Source organism: Pseudopipra pipra, chromosome 2 (genome assembly GCF_036250125.1).
Source record: "Pseudopipra pipra isolate bDixPip1 chromosome 2, bDixPip1.hap1, whole genome shotgun sequence".
NCBI lineage: Eukaryota > Metazoa > Chordata > Aves > Passeriformes > Pipridae > Pseudopipra > Pseudopipra pipra.
The window spans coordinates 61,781,458-61,799,749 of record NC_087550.1 but is presented as its reverse complement, the minus strand read 5'-3'; the positions used below and the strand labels follow the sequence as shown (position 1 = coordinate 61,799,749).

The 18,292-nt window shown below is 40.4% G+C and overlaps 2 protein-coding genes across 3 annotated transcripts in view; one reads left to right on the top strand and one right to left on the bottom strand.

Moving 5' to 3' along the window:
- Positions 1-18,292, bottom strand: part of RB1 (RB transcriptional corepressor 1) — a 544,421-nt gene that overhangs the window by 435,506 nt on the left and 90,623 nt on the right. The gene's annotated exons all lie outside the window — the stretch shown is intronic.
- The window catches only part of LOC135410520 (S-formylglutathione hydrolase), a 52,757-nt gene continuing 35,410 nt past the window's right edge, over positions 946-18,292 (top strand). Inside the window, exons 1-2 of one of the 2 annotated variants that reach the window (XM_064647301.1) lie at positions 946-2,639; positions 6,687-6,887. In XM_064647301.1, the coding sequence (XP_064503371.1) occupies positions 2,225-2,639; positions 6,687-6,887 (616 nt within the window). In that variant the 5' untranslated portion in view covers positions 946-2,224. The remainder of the gene's footprint in view (positions 2,640-6,686; positions 6,888-18,292) is intronic. The other variant, XM_064647300.1, reaches the window with a different exon arrangement.

Here is an 18,292-nt window from a genome sequence, read left to right as displayed (position 1 = left end):
CTGGGAATAAAACTGGCTCCAAAGGAACTTTACTGTGACATGCTCTCTGTAATTGTGTCTCAATTATCTGAATGGACTTTGGCGGGTGCTCTGAGACTCACTTTGGTAAGGTTTTGGTCCATGAAGAGATTAGCACATGTCAGGTAAGCTGTAGTAATGCTTCACGTGTTTGCAGCTCCCTGGGATCTTCAGGGGAGTTAGTGATGCTGCATGCAATGCTGAGCTATGGGAGCAGCCTGCAGCTCCCAAGGGTGTGCCTGGACCCATCAGTGCCCAGCAACGCTCACATCTCTCTGAGCTCTCACAGTAAACTCCCTGAGCCTGCCTGTATAAAGCCATTGCTCTCCACATGAGGGAAATCTGCAATATATTTCAGGATGCAGCAGACCCACTCAGCTGAATTTTTGACAAATATAAGTCTCAGGAAATCTGGAAGTAGGTGTTGTGTTAGGTGGCAAATTGAAGAGTTGGCTATTTCTTCATCCATGTCCTGGCAGCAGAGATACAAGGCAGAAGCAGTGGCAGGCTGTCTTGTTTCCCCTCTGCTGTATTCTGTTTTGCCTTACTGAACTGCTTCATTTGGGATATCTGCTTGGGACAGGCTACTGGGATTAGCTGTTACATCTGCCTCCTGACAAATGAGTGTGACATCAGAGTGACTTTAATTTTTTGCAAATATATATTGCCAATTTCATTAACATGTTAGCACAGACCAGGAGTTTAAAACTGAAGGAGACTGAATAGTACATCTTTCTTTTAAGGCTGGTGTAATTTCCTCTCTGTATGGAAAAAATTCTCATTTATATTTTTCAGTATTATCTACCATATCTAATGTAGATACTACCAGATCTAATCTACCAAGCCTTAGATTTTTTTCTCTCTCAAGCCTGCATCCTGTAAATCCCTGTAATTGCATGCAGCTGTTTGTGAGCTATCCACTGCAAATTGAAAGCAGAGAACCTCTGAAAAAGGAGGAGTTGAAAAAGCTGCTGATTTACCTAAAAGACCCTCTTTGGTCTGCTCTCCCCTGCCCTCCTCTGCTGTCACTACCTTGTAGTTTATGACATCCAGATAGTGGGAGGTCTGACAACCCGAACAAGACAGAGAGCAAGAAATTCCATTCCTGTTGAAATCAGTAATTCCGAGGAGGAGGCTGCTTTTTCGTGAGTGTGTGCATGTGCTTTCTTTTGTGTCACCTCAAGAAGGGCTCTGATATTGTTATTACTTTAAATATAGCTTGCCCTGGGGCGGGGAAATGCACAAGGAAAGAGCCGGCAAGCAGCCTATCTCTCAGAAGAAAAGAGCAAGACTCGCAGCACAGGAACTGGCTTCACTCAAGTGTGCAGTTTAGAAGTCAAAAAACTATTTCAAATTACAGCATTATGGAAGAGACTGAAGAAAAAGGGCACAAAACTGGCTAAATATAGTGAAGAATATCATAAACCAGGGTACAAAGTGCATCTAACTGCAGTTTGAAAGTGGGCTCTGAAGTGCAATGTAAGTCTTCCTTAAATTGTATTCTTTTGTAATAGTATCTAATTGTTTAATTTCCATTCCAAAACCATGCTGGGCCAAAAGGTACAATTAGCCACAAAAATCAGCATGGAGCAGAATGTGTAATCTCTAATATGAGGCTGAAAATGATACTGAAATACAACAGAAGACAGAGACTATCAGCCATATTATGGAAGATGCACTATAAATAAGGGCATACTGAATTATTTCAACAGAAAGATGCTGGATGGGATCTTTAATCAACTTTCTTAATACGGAAGCAAGAGCTCTGCTGTTTAATATGGCAAGCTATTTTAATACTGCTGTGTTTAAAATTGTGTGATTACAGTTACCAATAGCAATAAGATGTAGCTCCAGAGGGGAGTCCTAGTGGTTGGAAAAGTTTTTTCTCTTTTATTTCTCCAACATCTTTGCTCTCTGAAGCCTCAAATCCACGTTCTCTATCCTACAGCCTGGTTTTGCTTTTCAGCTGGATTTTCAATGTATGCCAACACTGGACTTTCTATGGAACTGAAAACAAAACATTTCAGCGTTTGGAGTAATTCTGGTATGTTTTTCTACATCACGCTAGTGGCAAGAATACAGTCAACAAAAGATTGTGCTCCCTCAACTTCTGGCATGGACAGCTGAGGAATATAATGCCCAATGGTGACACAGGGTGATAATTTCCTGTTTTTCACTATTTATCTCTGTGGTTTTGGACTTAACAATGGATATTCTTTGTGATGAGGAGAGCTCTGTGAACCCAACAGCAAACTCCTTCATACAAATAAATCAGGAGAGAAGACTCTACAGAAATGTTTATGGAGCTGGAGAGATTAATATATCGCATCTCATTAACTTGACTGTGGACTCTGAAAATCTAACCAATCTTTCATGTGAAAGTAACACGAGTCCACCGTGCTACTCTTCCCTGATTCAGCTTTCACAGAAAAACTGGCCAGCTTTGCTGACAGTAATAGTGATTGTTTTAACCATTGCTGGAAATATTCTTGTCATCATGGCTGTTTCACTGGAGAAAAAACTACAGAATGCCACTAACTATTTTCTAATGTCACTTGCAATAGCTGATATGCTGCTGGGTTTCCTTGTCATGCCTGTGTCAATGTTAACCATTCTGTACGGTGAGTATTTGCTGTATAATCTACTGTATGTATTGAGAAGCTTTAAACATTGCATGCACATCCTGTTGTAATTATTATTTCATTCTCTCACTACAGAAAACTGTAATCATTCCATGTAAGTTGAAATATATGTAACTGGTTGATGGATGGAATAGGTGAAGTACTTGAATCTTTTCCTACTTTATATTTCTAGTTACAGGCATTTAAACACAGGCCAGAACATTAGTTTATTACTCAATTGCTAAATGAATTGTCTCAAAATGTATATGAAGATGCTTTGTTTTCTTTATTGCTTTCAGGATTTTTACCCTGGCTTATAATTTTAATATTCCTAATAAGAATATAGGGTCCTGCCAGTTACTTTGCTCTGCAAATATGCACAGAAGCACCTTTAGATTCAAAGTAGGCAACCCTTCAATTATTTTTAATTAAGTAATACAAACGTAAATAATTTTCTTATTCCCAAGACCCTGCTTAGACATCTACTTACCAGCAAATGCTGGAATAAATATTTTGAGAGTTAAAAAATGGATGGAAGAATTAATTCTACCTAATTTTTTCAGTAACATTTACAAATGCAAAGCTATGATTTCTTAAGAGAAGTTATTTGAGAATTAAGTTAATAATGGCTCACAGTTCATGCCCTTGCAGGTGATTAATAGCAGCTCTTCTCATTTTCACCACAATCACTTGCAGCAAGCTCACATAGGAAAAAACAGCACCCTATGTGTTCAGTAACAATATTGTCAGGCTGCTACTATCTCTAAACTTCAGAAATGAGTTTTCCAGTGCCACAACTGAATTTCTACAGTTCAAGAAGAAGCTAGACAACATCAGGAGGAAAGTGAGATTGTTTAAAAGATTTCTATTGCTTCACTATTTTGGGACTAAAGGTCTAAGCATGAACCTGTGACTTCAAGGGAGATTTCATCCAGAAAACTCAGTTTGCTTTCCATTTTCAGTATTTCTACACAGATTGCCCTCCGTAGCATTTGCAAACTGTATTTAGCATCAGTGATGGTGTAACGCTGTGATTTATTGTATTAGTGTGCCATTACCTTTGGTGGGAGAAACAGTGTAAAACAGAAATTGTCCGATGAGTGCGATTTAAGTCGTGCGCGATTCCCTGAGACAAGCAACAGGGACTCCTGCTGGCCAGGCTCCGCTGCCGAGGGAAGAGGCGCCCGAAATCCGCGGCTTGGGAGGGAATTTGGGGGTTGGGGCGCTGGGTGTCTTTCCCACACGCCGTGAAGCCGGAGCCCTCATCGCGGGGAGAGGCGGCACCGCCCTCTCTGGCGACGGCCGGCGCGGAGGAGCGGCAGGGCACCTAAAGACGTGCTGGAGAGGCTGTGTCGACTTTGCCTCCTCTCTTCCTGCTTTTTCCCTTGCAAGACCAGGAATGGAAGGCCTTTGCAGCATAACTTGGAGTAGAAAATCATCTGATGGTGGACACAGGTACCAGGAGAGCTGTCTGGTGTGGTGCACTGTCAACCTCCAGGATGACCAGTGATGGCACAGAGGGAAACCTCCCCTTACACAGCAGCATTTGCTTGGCCTCAGTTGCTTAACTTCAAACACATCACATGTTGACAGTCTTGAAGCCAAACTGGCAGCCTTTGCATACACCTACTCTGCCAGGGCACCTCAGAGGCTGTGGAGCAAGGGTGCTCCACCACCCTTTCCACAGCCCCTCAAAGGGGCTGTTTTGCTCCAGAGAGATATGATTTTCTTCTTGAGAGCTTTACAGCTACCATGGGCAATTCTGGCTCTGGTGCCCAGCCATACCAGCTACGTGCCTGCCCCAGTATGCACCTTTTGGGCCAGGCAGACTTCTCCATCCACCCAGCAGCACCAGCCTCTGCTGGAAAAAAAGACACCCAGCAAGTCCTACCAAGATGGACGTGCCCACAGAGCAGAAAATTGCCTGGAAGATATTATCTACACCCTTCCAAAGTCTTACTGCATCCAGAGTTTTCTCCCTCATACTTTCCCCTCTCTTGAACATGTCGCCTTCAAGAAGTTTATCTGGCAGATGCTGTTTTATCCCTGCACCATCCACGTTTATAGCAAGGACAAGAGGTCTAGAAGGATGTGACAAATATGTTCCCGAAGGTCACTGAAGCAAGAGAACAGATGTGTGTCGTCAAGTATAAAAATACTTTAACGCTTTTCCCTGTGTAAACTGGCCTGGCCTGACAGAGGGATGCTACTGGGAAGCCATGCCCCTGAAAGCCAGCCATCATGTAACACACTCTGGAGACCAGACTTCCTACTGAAAGACCAGAAATCATGATAAAACACATCCATAAAAGCTGTATGGCTTGTCAGCTCATATTGGAGCAATCCAAGAGCACCAAGAAAGATGTCTCCTCAGTGCCCACTGAAACTAAATTTAAGTAGGCACAGAGCTCTTCTGACTTTCCCTCCATTCCTGCTGTTGCAAATCTTATACTGTGTCTCCAAAGGAGACAGGCACTCCCCAAAATACTAGCATATTCTCACAATATGAGCTTTGCCATTGCCCCACACCACACTGTCACAGGCCGCTTGAATAATATGCTCTAAATTAAATCACTAAACTAAATCAGATAAGGACATGGATAACTGCAAAACTTGCTCCAAGGAGCAAGTGATTAGTGCAAGTTATTAGTGATTCCCTGCAGGAATAGAAGGGCCTTTGAATGGGGGTCCTGCGGGGTTCTGTTTAGCCTAGGTCTGCTCAGTACTGCTCCTGACAACTCATATAGTGTATGGAGTTTGAGCTTACACAGCTTTCTAAAAGCACCAAGCTGGGAGAGGTTACAAGCACTCAGAGAGGCAGAATGAGAATCATCAACAAGCATCTTGACCCCTGAAGAGAAAGTCTGAAATCAACAAACAACATTTAGTGAGGATAAATGCAAAAGTAAAGAAGCAAACCAACTTCTGCTGGGGAGATTTGTCTGGGCTTCAAGAATGATGAAAAAGATCTGGCTCTCAAAATGTGTTATAAACTAAACATGCATCACTGGCATGATATTTTCATACAAAAGGCACTCATCATTCCAGGTTGCATAAGTAAAGACATTTCCTTCAACACCCATGAAGCAACCTTGTATTTCACTTTGCAGTCAGGAGGCCTTTGCAAGAGTACAGAGTCCTGTTTTAATCACTGAATGGTACACAAGACGCAGATAAATTAAACAGATTCTAGGGCACAGAAAAAAGGAGGACAAGAGTTTTAAAAGCATGATCTGTAATAAAAAGATAAAGTACTTGGCTTTTCTTAGTCTGGAAGACAAAAAAAACCAAAACACAAAACTGGACAAGCCATGATAGCCATCTTCTGATAGCCTCCAGAAAGGAAAGCAATCAATTAATCTTCATGGGTAGTGGAAAGAACAAGGAAAAAGGAAAGGTTTAATGTGCAGCAAAGAAGCTGTAGGGTTGAATATTGGTAAACACTAATGCATCAGTTTTGCATTGCATTTCCTGGAGGAGCCTATCAATATTCATTGATAGAGGGAATATCCTTAGTCAAGTATATGGTTGATGCTTAAAGACAGGTGAGATAAATATCACTCATATGCAACAAAATAATTTTTTCTTCAGCTGCCACTAAATCCAAAGTTTCAGTTTCAGAATTCAGGCAGCTTTGCATATCAGCAGGTGTTGATAATGCAGTAATTATGTGGATAAAAAGTCCTGAAACAAAATTGAGAACTTGCAGGTTTACAATGAGAAAATTTCTTCTCTTTTCATAAATTTGCTGCCAGAAATGGTTAATTATAGCATCAAGCGTCAGTGTTATACAAATAGAATTAAAAATAAAAAACATATGCTGCCTGTAGCCTGGGAAAGAGGCAGAGTTAACCCTGAATCTACAGAGTTAGAAGGCTGCAAGCAAATGAAAGTATTTTCTTTAAACAGTGTCAGGTAGCTTCTATTGAACCTACTACTTAGTACTTACTACTATCCTCCTAGAAAGACCTTCCCCACTAAGACGTATGTGTCACAACAAAAGATGTATGCTACATCTTTATCTGATGTCAGCTTTCTCTTGTGCAGGATACACATGGCCTCTACCTACAAAGCTCTGTGCCATTTGGATCTACTTGGATGTGCTTTTCTCCACTGCCTCCATCATGCATCTCTGTGCCATCTCACTGGATCGCTATATTGCCATTCGAAACCCCATCCACCACAGCCGGTTTAACTCAAGAACTAAGGCTTTTGCCAAAATAATTGCTGTTTGGACCATATCAGTTGGTAAGTGAGGTAATATTTCACTATGTAATTGCAGATTTCTAATTTTTGAGAGGATTTTATATATATACTGCAGACAAAAACTTTGTTCTCTGCCTGCAATATTTTGCTTTCAATAGTCTAAGAAGTGCTGTCATGTAGCAATTCTGCAGTGGAAATCAACGACAATGGGAAATGGAGGAGAACTGAGCAGCACTGTCACTAAAAGAATATACATCAGTGATAGGACTATTGCATTGAAGTTTGTTTTAAAGATGTGTTTATTTCTCATTTTGATTATCCATCATTCCCCTAACATCTGAAAAGAAAAAAGGTATATCAACTGAAAAAAAACATTTTGCTGTTTTATGTAAGTCAGTTGTTCCCAGTTTCTTATTAGGGTAATTTGCTTAAAGATGTTTCTTATGGGCAGATCTTCTCTGCCTTTCTTGGTGCTTATGGTGGGGAATTTATGCACCCTATTTAGGAGACAACAAATGCTCTGTATACAGACAGTGTGAATGAGAGGAGTTTCTCCAGAGGACAGTTCAGAGTTACAGTCTAAAGTCAGTGTTCTGAATGACCCAGTACATGAATCTCTTTTTGAACTGGCAAAACCCACATCCCCAAAACTAGGCATGGGAGCACTGTTCTTCCATTCCCATGGTGGCAGCATGAGCAGAGCAGTCTCGTGGCATGGGAGGTGGAAGTTTGATGTGTGATGCCATCAGGGATTTTCTCACATACCTGGGGCAGAGGCTCTCAAATGCTTTGAAAACACAGCTCCCTTTCTGCTCTTCTGCTTTTGTAGACCCTTGAGCACTGGCAGCTCACTTATTCAGAGGCAGGAAAAATTCACTCTTTCACCCTGAAAGAAATGAGTGCTGTCAGCAATCAAAGGTAATTAGCTGCCTCCCTGGCTAATACAAATCATTGCAAGTGGTAATTGTGATCCCTTACCATTCTTCTGAGGGGAAGGAAAGGAGATGATGTCTACCACTGATGCCTGCCTGCTGCTCTAAATCATCTCCTGACCTCCCCTGACTCCCACAGTCTGAGAAATAGCGGTCTGGGATTTACAGGATTTAAAATAGCTGTATCTTCTGCTGCACAGCAAGAAATAGTGTGAGCCCTCACTCAACAGGAGGATGTTGCGACCTCCAAGACTTGATGAAGTTCAACTGCATCATGTGTGCCTCTGGGCACATAGTTCAGCTGATTAGATGCAGATGTTTAGCAAAGGCCAGGTGAACCCCACCCTAAAAATTCCTTGCTCTCAACTATAAAGGAAACCTATAGCAACTCAGATGTAGATATCTTCATTTAGATTAGATGAATTGTACCTTGTCTCTCTACAGTCACATTTTTATCAATCAAGTAGAAAACATATTAATTATTCTGTCCAGTTTTCTCAGTCTTTAAAAACCATAAAAAAGTCAAGCAGTCCTTAAAATTGTATGTACTATGTTTGTCTGCATTTATGTGTGGTACCTCATGCTTAGTGTGTGTGAAATTACTATCCTTTTGAAACATGAATTCACCGAATGATCAGAATGACCATTCCAGAGGCAAATCAGTGGTCCAGCATGCTTAGTATCTTTTCTCAGACAGGGGCTTACTGCCAGAGTATCTGAATTAGCTCCCTATTCAAATGAATCCATAAAAATATATTATTTAAGCCCTATTAGTTAGAAAATGGTTTATGTCCTGTAGCAGAACATAGCTTAATATTTAATTTCAAAAGTTACAACTTCTTTGCGGTAATAACCGATAACTTACCCGTTGTAAAAACACCTTTTTAGCTCTCTAGAGAACTTAAACAGCAATAAGATAAGCTGCAGATATTTGTTATTACTATGGCAAGGTTCCTATTTATATAACTCTGAAAAGTACAACTCCTTATTTTATTGGAAATTACTCAGCTGTGGCATGAGTGAAGGGGATGGAGTCCTGCTTTACTGAAGCTGGCTAAGGACACATGTAAGGGAACAGTGGATGTCAGGAAAACAGGTGGGCTGATAGGCTAAACTCCATCTCATATAAACTTCATCTCATATAAATGAATGCAGGCAAGCACACTGAGGTGGGCAGAAATGAAGTGGTGCTGAGCTGGTTTCTAGTCCTATGGAAGCAAGGGGCATGGGGAGATGAGTTGAAGGAAGACGAGTCAGTTCCCAGCATGCAACAGTGTCATGGATAAACTGGCAAATGGGATGTGCACTCCAGAGTACAGACAGGGAAGAAAACACATAGCAAGCTATAAAAAAGCTGATGGGCTAGTCACTGCCAGGCTGGACTGAGTTTACGCCATGGCACATCACTATATTATTAGAAAAAAAAAAAGCCATTATTTTTAGGAACCTTGACAGATCCCAGATCATCCATGCAACCTGCTGTGAGTCATTCATTAACCCTGTCCTCCTGACCTGCCACCATCCAGCTCAGAATATGTAGGAAATGGGTTTCTGAAGGTTCTTTCTATATTGTTTACTAGTAGGACAGGATTCCTGAACAAAGAGGTGCTCTATGCATCATTTACCACTTTCTAGACTATCAGTGCTACTTAGAGTGACAGGGCTACAAATTATTTAACTCTTTGCATTTTCACATAGCTATGGCTGAGAACTCTCCCCAGGGTGAAGTGAGGGTGGTCAGGCATTGACACAGGCTGCCCAGAGAAGTTGTGGATGCCCCACCCCTAGAAGTGTTCAAGGCCAGGTTGGATGGGGCTCTGAGCAACCTGGTCTAGTGGACTGTGTCCTGCCATGGCAGGGGGGTTGGAACTAGAGGATCTTGAAGGTCCTTTCCAACACAAACCATTCTGTGATTCTGTGATAGCTGGCACAGGCAGAGCCAGTATTGGGAACAACACAACCTGCACAGTGCACGGTGTGGCTGACATCTGACTTACAAATTCAGATCCAAGGTTTTGCTCTCCAGTCTCAGATAGATATCTTTTGACTTCCCCATGCTTCTGTAGTTTGCAGCTCAGCTGGTGCCCTGTGAACTCCTTGATGCATTAGGTGGAGGGTAAAAAGCAAGAGAAAGAAATGAAAGATGTTATATTCTCCTGTGCAGAGGTTCATTTTAGCAGAGGAAGAGGGAAAAACAGCCAACAGCTGTGTGTTGCCAGCACATTTAATAAGTTCCAGTGTCCATGCAAATAGGTCATGGCTGGACTGAACAGCACTGATGAAAACAGGGGTTTGTTGGATGCTACCTTCTACCACTCTCACTATGGAAACAAACTGTTTAATCCCACCACTTGTTTTTCAATTTTCTGTCCTTCAACTCATCCTTTTTCTACAAGAGGATCTTTCTTCTTCTGACATTACAGTTTAATTTCTTTAACAGCCTTTGACGAAGAGTCTTGTCAAAGCTTTCTAGAAATCCACGAACATTACATCAGTTGGGTTACCCTTATCCTCCTGCTTCACTGACTCCTGCAAATACTTGTAGATGATTTGTAGGGCCTGCAGAAGTTCTTGTAGTGCTTCCCTATCTACCCACATCTCCTTCATTATGACTTCTAATTTACCTAAGTAATTACACTTTTGTTCACTACATTTGTAATTTTCCTTCTATTCACTACATTCATAATTTTTTTCAATTAATTGATCCAAAGACCAGTCAATCAGTGATTTTCCTTTCATTGGCTTCAGTGACATATGAAGCATTCTAACAACAGCAGAAAAAAAAGCACAAATAGTTTGATTGACTTGACTTCTGAAATCTTGACTTTCTCAGTTTAAAAAAATAAATATGTGCTAACATTTGTTTTTGCATTTAGTGGAAGAAAAGCATTTAGCCAGCAGCCTTTCTTTCACTAGACCATACAATGCCATAGGCAATTGCTTTAAAATAGATTCTAATTACTGTAACAGATTCTAATCGTGTCTTTAATTCTTAAATCATCCAGTACCCACGGTGGCTAGATAATTAGATTATTTGTAGCTGTTGAAGGCAAAAGCCCATTAAACCCTGAAAATTGTTCCATTTGTTTTAAAAGCACAGAGGTCATTACTGAGAATAGGTGTAAAAAGCCAAAGCATTTCCCCTTGCTAGAAAAATTAGAATTTTGAATAGAACTGGAATCTATAGAATTGTGAATAGAGCCTATGCTAAAAATATGAGTAAAAGTGAGTCCTAAGTGGGACTAACAAACACATTGGTTTGCGAGAGGCTAACAGTGCATCATTCCTTCTTCCAAAAATCCTTGAAAGGGTCGCATAAAAGACTTACAGTCATGAATGTTAAGTCGTTATATATATAACATTCCTCAGTTCTTATTTCTCTCTATTCCTCTGTTAATGGTCTAAGTAATGCGAATTCTGATGAAACCCAAATACCCTAAGCTGAGTTTTCTCTTATCATTTCTCACTCAGCCTACACATCTGTTCACTGCCTTCAGGCAGTCTCTGCACTCCCCAGTCACTAACAACTTAGATTTATTCAGTAACTCTCATGCAGAAAAAAATTCCAACATCGAGCTGGATGCAGCTGGTAAAATACCTCCCACCACATAACTCTAAAATTTTGCCATTGCTTTTGAGACTTCAAAAATTAGAAATACTGTAGCATGTGAAGCAACATTCTCCAAAGTGCAGGGTGAAGTTACCTCCAGGTATACCAAACAAGTCCAGTGCAACTGAGCCCCTGATAATTTGGCAGCTTTTGCTGACACAGAGGCTTACACCTCCTCCACAGGCAGCCTGCAATTTCTCTGCGTGACTTCTTGTTGCCCTACTGGAGTATGAAGGGCCAGGGAAGCAGCAGGGATTGGGAGAGTACAACCACCAGTGTCTCTGGATTGTGGTTTGCTGAAAACTTTGACCTCCTTCTGCCTCACTCCTCCTTCTGCCAAGGACAGCTTTCATTTGAAAGTCCCTTTACAGTTTTCAAAAGGCAACAAACAGTCAAGAGGCGGCAGGTTGGGAATCCCCATCCCGAATTTGCTACACATCCATTTCTTCCAGACAACATAATTTGCCATTTCATTTAGGATTTTTTTAGGGATGGCTTGGCATAGGAAAAGACAATTTGTTATAAAATGGAATATACTGCCAAAATATATAAAATTGCAAAGAATTACACACTGAACTGTACTCTGACAATATAGATTTAAAGTTGAGCACCTAAATTTGGAAATGCTGCAGCTAAACTTGAAATACCTACTACACTACCCTCTTTCCCATGTAGTCATACACTTCACTTCTATTTCTTCTTTTGAAAACTTGACTTTGCATTCTTAGCAGTTTTTATAATCATTTCCTTGATCAACAGGTCTTTTATTTTTATCATACTCTTTAAATTAGAGTTTGAGTATAATCAGAGAGTGAATATACTGTTTGCTCATTCCAGCTGGAGGATCTCAAGGGCAAACATTGTAGATTTTTTTGTTTGGGCAATCCCCTGGAACCTTTAGCATTTGTGGACAAAGTGGTGACATTTGTGGACATATGGTGACATTTATGCCACCATAAAAATAAAAGGCCATAATGATGTTGTCAAAAATTGTTGCACAACATATAGAGAAATTTGCATCGATTATAATGAAATTTCTTAAATGGCATGAAATTTCTTAAATAAAGTATTAGAGATTCAAATCAACTCAGAAATAGACTCTTCATTCTATTACTTTATAGAGACACAGCGTATGAGGCTCAGTAGTCAGCAACAATTTTTTCAGTAGAAAGTTCATTGCCATACTGATGACTCCAACAGTCATGACAACTAATGAATGAACAAGCCCTTCCCATATAGGTTGTCTGAGGGAGGGTAAAATTCAGTTCCACGCAATTGACATTCATTGTTGTGATGCACATTTCTGAGTTGACTAGCACATGTATTCTTGGTTATGAGACATTACTTGAGGTGGTTCTGAGAAAGAGACATAAATATCCCATTTACTTTCCTCATTGATGTCAATTATTCCTGTATTTCCCATGTAACAGAATCCTTTACTTGATTTGTTGTTCCCAGAAGAGTGAACACATCTCATCCACCAGACCGTCAGCTTACCACCCATATCTCCCTCTCATAACCGTGAAGGTTCAAAAAGCTTGCATTTTAAACTTGTTTACGTTTTTTTCATTATCTGACACAGGTGTGTTACTAACCTTATTGTTTTCTTTATGAAAAAAATGCTCAAAGGAATGTTAATGATTGAAATGCTTTCTGAATTCTCTGGATTTGGAAATACAGAGATTAAGAAACAACATAGGTTCATATGTATCCCTATGTCCATAGGGATACATTTCCAAACTAGACACAGTGAGCAACCTGGCATACATCTGGATGGGGTAGAACACATTATACCAGTAGATATGTATCATTAAATGAAGAATAATTAAATATAAAAATAAAGAATATTATGTATACATTTACAGTATTCTTTGGGTAATTACACCAAGATGATATGAAGGTTATTGCCTGTGAAAAAGGCACACACTCATTTTGTGAGCACTTCTTTTGCAAGAAACATTCTGCCTTACGGGTGAAAAAAGGAATGAGGAGTGGTTACAGCATTAATACGTGGTGTTTCTTTCTGCTTTGGTTTTATTTTTAAAGACAAGTTGTAAACGATAGAGCTGTATTTTTAATAGCAGAGCTATATGGAAAGAAGCTGGTTAGGGTACTGATGAAAGAATTTGCTAATTGTCTTTTTTTTAAACTTGTCATTGTTTTGAAGACCACAAGGACCATAGTCCTCTTCCTCTTGAAGCTACAGGCAAAGAAACATTAATTTCACTTGGTCCAGGCCTGTCCTATTGTCAGGTTTCTTTAAATGAATAAGTTGGTGGGTGGCAATATGACCTACAGTATGGCCAGTCTCTCTTCGTAGGATATATCAGAGATAGATATATCCATAAATGGAATGTGTTAAGAAAAAAGGCAATAACAGCATAGTATCTATTATAAATTACTCCCCCTCCTCTGAAAGGATGTACTTTTTAGCCAGTCATATTCCCAGCACAGTGTACAATACATACAAGCATCCATAATGGATTTCCCATGTGGAGGGGGAAGGATGAGCCTGGGTCCTATTGCAGGATACCCTTTTCTGCAGAAAGTGCAATGTGAGGTGTTGCAAAATGCAGAAAGGACATGTTCACAGGCTGCTCTAGTCTTTTCCCAGGAGATCTGTACAATAGTACATGCTCAAAAGGGGATTCCATGTTGCCAAGAAGTTACTTGAGCATCTTTAGTCAGAGGAGTTGGGATATCCACACAGCAGAAGCCACATACAATACAGATGAGCAGAAGAGAAGTGTGCAAGGAATTATGCTGGGAATTATAAACTCTGTCATCTGTACACTGTAATTGCATTTAATCATCTTCTAAATGAAAAATGGTGTTGATAAAGTAGCACTGCGTCGCATAAAAGAAAATGTCAAGAAGAGAGAAAATTTCATTCATTTAAAAATTATACAGAGCAATTTCACAACTTCTTTTATGCATTTTAAAGAATTAAATTTGACTTAAGCTAGATGTTCCATTTTTTGATATTAAGAAAGATATATGTATCACAGAATTCTACTTTCAAATGAAATCCTTACATTTATCCCAATTAGCAGGAATATTGCAAACTATCACACACCAAGGCTGTAATTACCTTTCCCCATGCATTTCCTGGCCTGGACCATTGGCATCCTTTGTAAGCAGAAGCCCAGCAAATAAGAGTCAGAGGTTTTGTTAGAACTGAGACAACATATTTCTAATTACCTGCAACAAATTTAGAAATAACTGTCAGCAGATTTCTCCTATGATATCCTCCAGAGTCATTGATGGAATATAGCCTGTTGAACTCCTAAGACGTTCTGAAAGCAGGCTGTGGCATTGTGATAAGGGCTCTCTTTTCTGGCTGTTCAAAACTGGAATCTGTGTATTTCACAGCATTCAATCCTGCTTTTATGTTGAAAGTAAATCACACCCACTGGGAAGACTTGTTTCTTTTTGGCAGAACATTGCCCTTGTTATCATTTTGTATTTGATCTGAGTTTCGAAATATCAAATTGACCGCTACTGCTAGGATCAGAGACTGAGCTGAACTGTGAGTATCCTGACAGAAATACTATTTGGGTTTAGTTCTCAGGTGCACTGAGTAAGCAGTGTAAATTTCTCCTTACAAGCACAGAAGTACCCAGAAGTTTTAGTTTGAATGTTCACCAGTTAAAACCAGCAGTGCCTGGCATATCACTACAGGACATGAGGAGATCCCTCCTGCATTTCTTGTTGCAAGGACAGTTTATGTATTAATTCTTCATTTTCAAGGTGCTTTGTGACATTTAGCAGAAAGATAACCCTAGGAATCATGCTATAGCACTCACAGATACCTGTAGATGGGAAATATGGGCAGATATGATTTATCCCTTTTTCATCTCTTCTTCAACCCTGCCTTCTAAATGTGACCAAGGCATTGACTGACTCCACAGAGGAGCAGTTCAGTCAGGCTGAAGGGCATTAGCCACAGGGTGGGCAGTGAAACATAAAGTACAGCATCCTGAATCACGATCTGCAGACCAGTGCAGGCCTCTAAACTGCTTCTCATTCTGTTTTTCCTTCCAAATTATCCATCACATCAGGGCATCTACCCTGATAACTCTCCTGCCATTGCTTCAGTCTCCTTGTATGATTAGTGATAAGCTGACCGTTTGCCCAATCAGCAGCCTCTGCAAGCAACCGCAAAAGAAGGCATGGAGAAAAAACTGGGACATGGTCTGAGGTCTACAAAATCCAGAAGAATTACAGTTTTGGTTATCTGTGGCCTTCAGACGGAGTGTGAAATTGTTATAAAAAAAAATAATAATTAAAAATTTTATCTGATAGTTACATTCAGTCTCCTTTTAAACTACAAAACAAGGCCAAGTAGCACTGCTGAAGAACTCTCAGAGATACCAACAGAAATCTATTCCATTCAGTGGAGGATTAAGGCAGAGTTCAGTAAACTATCAGCACTCAACAAGTCACATCATGTAATAATTAGAAGCACAGAAGTATAAAAACTGGGATAGTAGAGGATCTTATCACTTAGACTGCTCCAAGAGGCATCACGTTAGTTGCTTATGGTAGTGGAATATCTAAGATCTTTCCACAATTTCTAGCTTATTGCTACGATAAGTTTTCTACTGTGCGTGCAGCATGTATATCACATCATAAATTAGCCCTGAGGACCCCTCAGGAGATTCATAGCTAAAAAGACAGACTGATAGTGTGTGATCTAGGAGGATCCTGTAACAAAGATATGGTATTTCTTTCTTTCTCAAAGCACAATTATTCCCAAATCTATTGTCCTAGCAGGCAGAACAGGGAACATTGTGAAGCCATCCAACACGGAATACAGAGAGGTCCCATGCTAAACAGAAGGGATATGACAGGTGGCTGGAGTTGATCCCACACAGAGGCACTTTTCAGATTAACATATTTACCTAAGCCAGTGACAACCATAAATTTGTAACTTCTTTTGAGTAGAAATTAAACCGTTGCTACAGAGAACTTAAAACCCACATTAACTGAGTACACAGAACAGAAAAAGGGTGTTTAACATGCTTCGCTTCATTTTGCTGAGCCACAGAACTAGCAATCTTAAATAGAATAAGGAGCACGTCATCCTTCTGCACAGAGCTAGGCTGAAAACCTGCAGAATCTCTTGCAATTTTTCAGACTAAATATTCAGCTCTTTACTCATTACTTCTAATCACCACGGATGAAGGGGTTACACAGCTGACATCAGCCTATGTTCCCTGGAGGAGAACATCAAGCCCATCTCCCTTCCAACCTCCAGCTGATGGCAGGACTGTAACTGCTGTCTGTCTTTCTTGGACTTGAGCTCTGCTCAGCCAGCATCCCCTGGGCAAGCTGCTTTGTTGGCCTCCTGTCCAGGCTTAGCCAGACACCATCTTAGTATCTAGTCTTTCCAGGCTCAGGGACAGTGATAAGTCTCAATCTCACCAAAGACCAGACTGCAAGAGGAGCAATTTCATCTCAGATGTGATGTGGCGATGTGGTACCAAAATACTGCTGAATGACTCCCGTAAACATTTCTTTGTCCCATCTCTAAGGATAGGCTAAGTTTTCACTTGGGAAACACAGAGATGGTGCTTTCTCAGGTGAACAAGTTGGCTCTGCATGGCCTGATAGTATGCTCCTTACTGGGAATCAATGTGAGTGGGTTCCTCTCGATCAGTGAAGAGGAAAAGGATTTTTAGGCTGTCTCTATTGTTGGCTTTTAACCTCCTGGACATCCTGGAGCTAAACCGCTCTATCTGGCCTTCTGCTGCAAAAGCAGGCCTGGATACCTTCTTGTCTGCCTCTTCTTTCCTGTACATGCATTTATAATGTTTTGTATTTACACAATAATCTACACAAGGCAAAGACATTTACTTCTTGTCGAAAGGTTGACGCCCTTACTGAGTCTAGGGCTGGGGTCTTCTGACATCTTTCTCCAGGTTTAACATCACTAAAATATTCATAATAAGACCATGAGGTCTAACCAAGAACAGTAAAAAGAAGGTTAATCAAATCCATGACAGACCTGGAGAAGAAAATGGCGTGTATTACACATTATTTTCTTCTTGAGCCATATTGTACAAAATTCTATTTACTCGGCAGTTTGGTATTTCTGACTTGTTTAGAAGAAGTTATGTGCCCCTCAGTAGATATAAATGCTATAGTAAACAAGCAGATTGAATGCAAGTATGTGTCATCTAAAAGAAAATTTCTGTATAAATTGAGGAAGTCTTTTAATTTTCTGAGGTTTCTACGTATTCTTTCTATTTGCTGGCCCTAGAGGTGAAGGTTTTACCTGCAGGTGTTTCATACAAGCAGTATGCTAACTCCAAGAAGGAAGACTTTTACTCTACAAAGACAGAATCACTGCAGAGCTTCAGTTAAAATGAGGCAACAGGCAGTCAGTCACATGTCGAGACGGTCATTACCTGGGAATAACTACGAGCGTGTTAAGAAGCAACTAAAATAATTAATGTTCAAATGAGGTACCAAGACTAGCTTTCGGACGTGTGACTGCCTCTCTGCTTATGAAACACCAGACCAGGCAGCACAGCTTTGTCCAACAGTTTCTTATCCCTTGGAGGCTTCGCCTCTGCCCACTGCAGTCAGCAGACAGTGAAAGCAGCCTGTGCCAACCTGTGTGGGCACTAAATTAAGAGGGTTTGGTTGCAATAACAAGACTTTCTCTTTCAGCTCGTTCAGTTGAAAATGCTGGGATCTATTCACCATTGGTCTCTGCTGCAAACATGAATGGCATCATCTGAAATCCCCAGTCCCTGGATCGTTTTTCAAAAGAAATTTCTTCAGGACATTTATAAACCTTTATTTATTTTTTTTTTCTAACTGTTTGATAAGTGTAGACTTCTATATGCCTCTGCTACTCCTTTTAGTGACTGAGTAACCATATTACACAGAGGGAT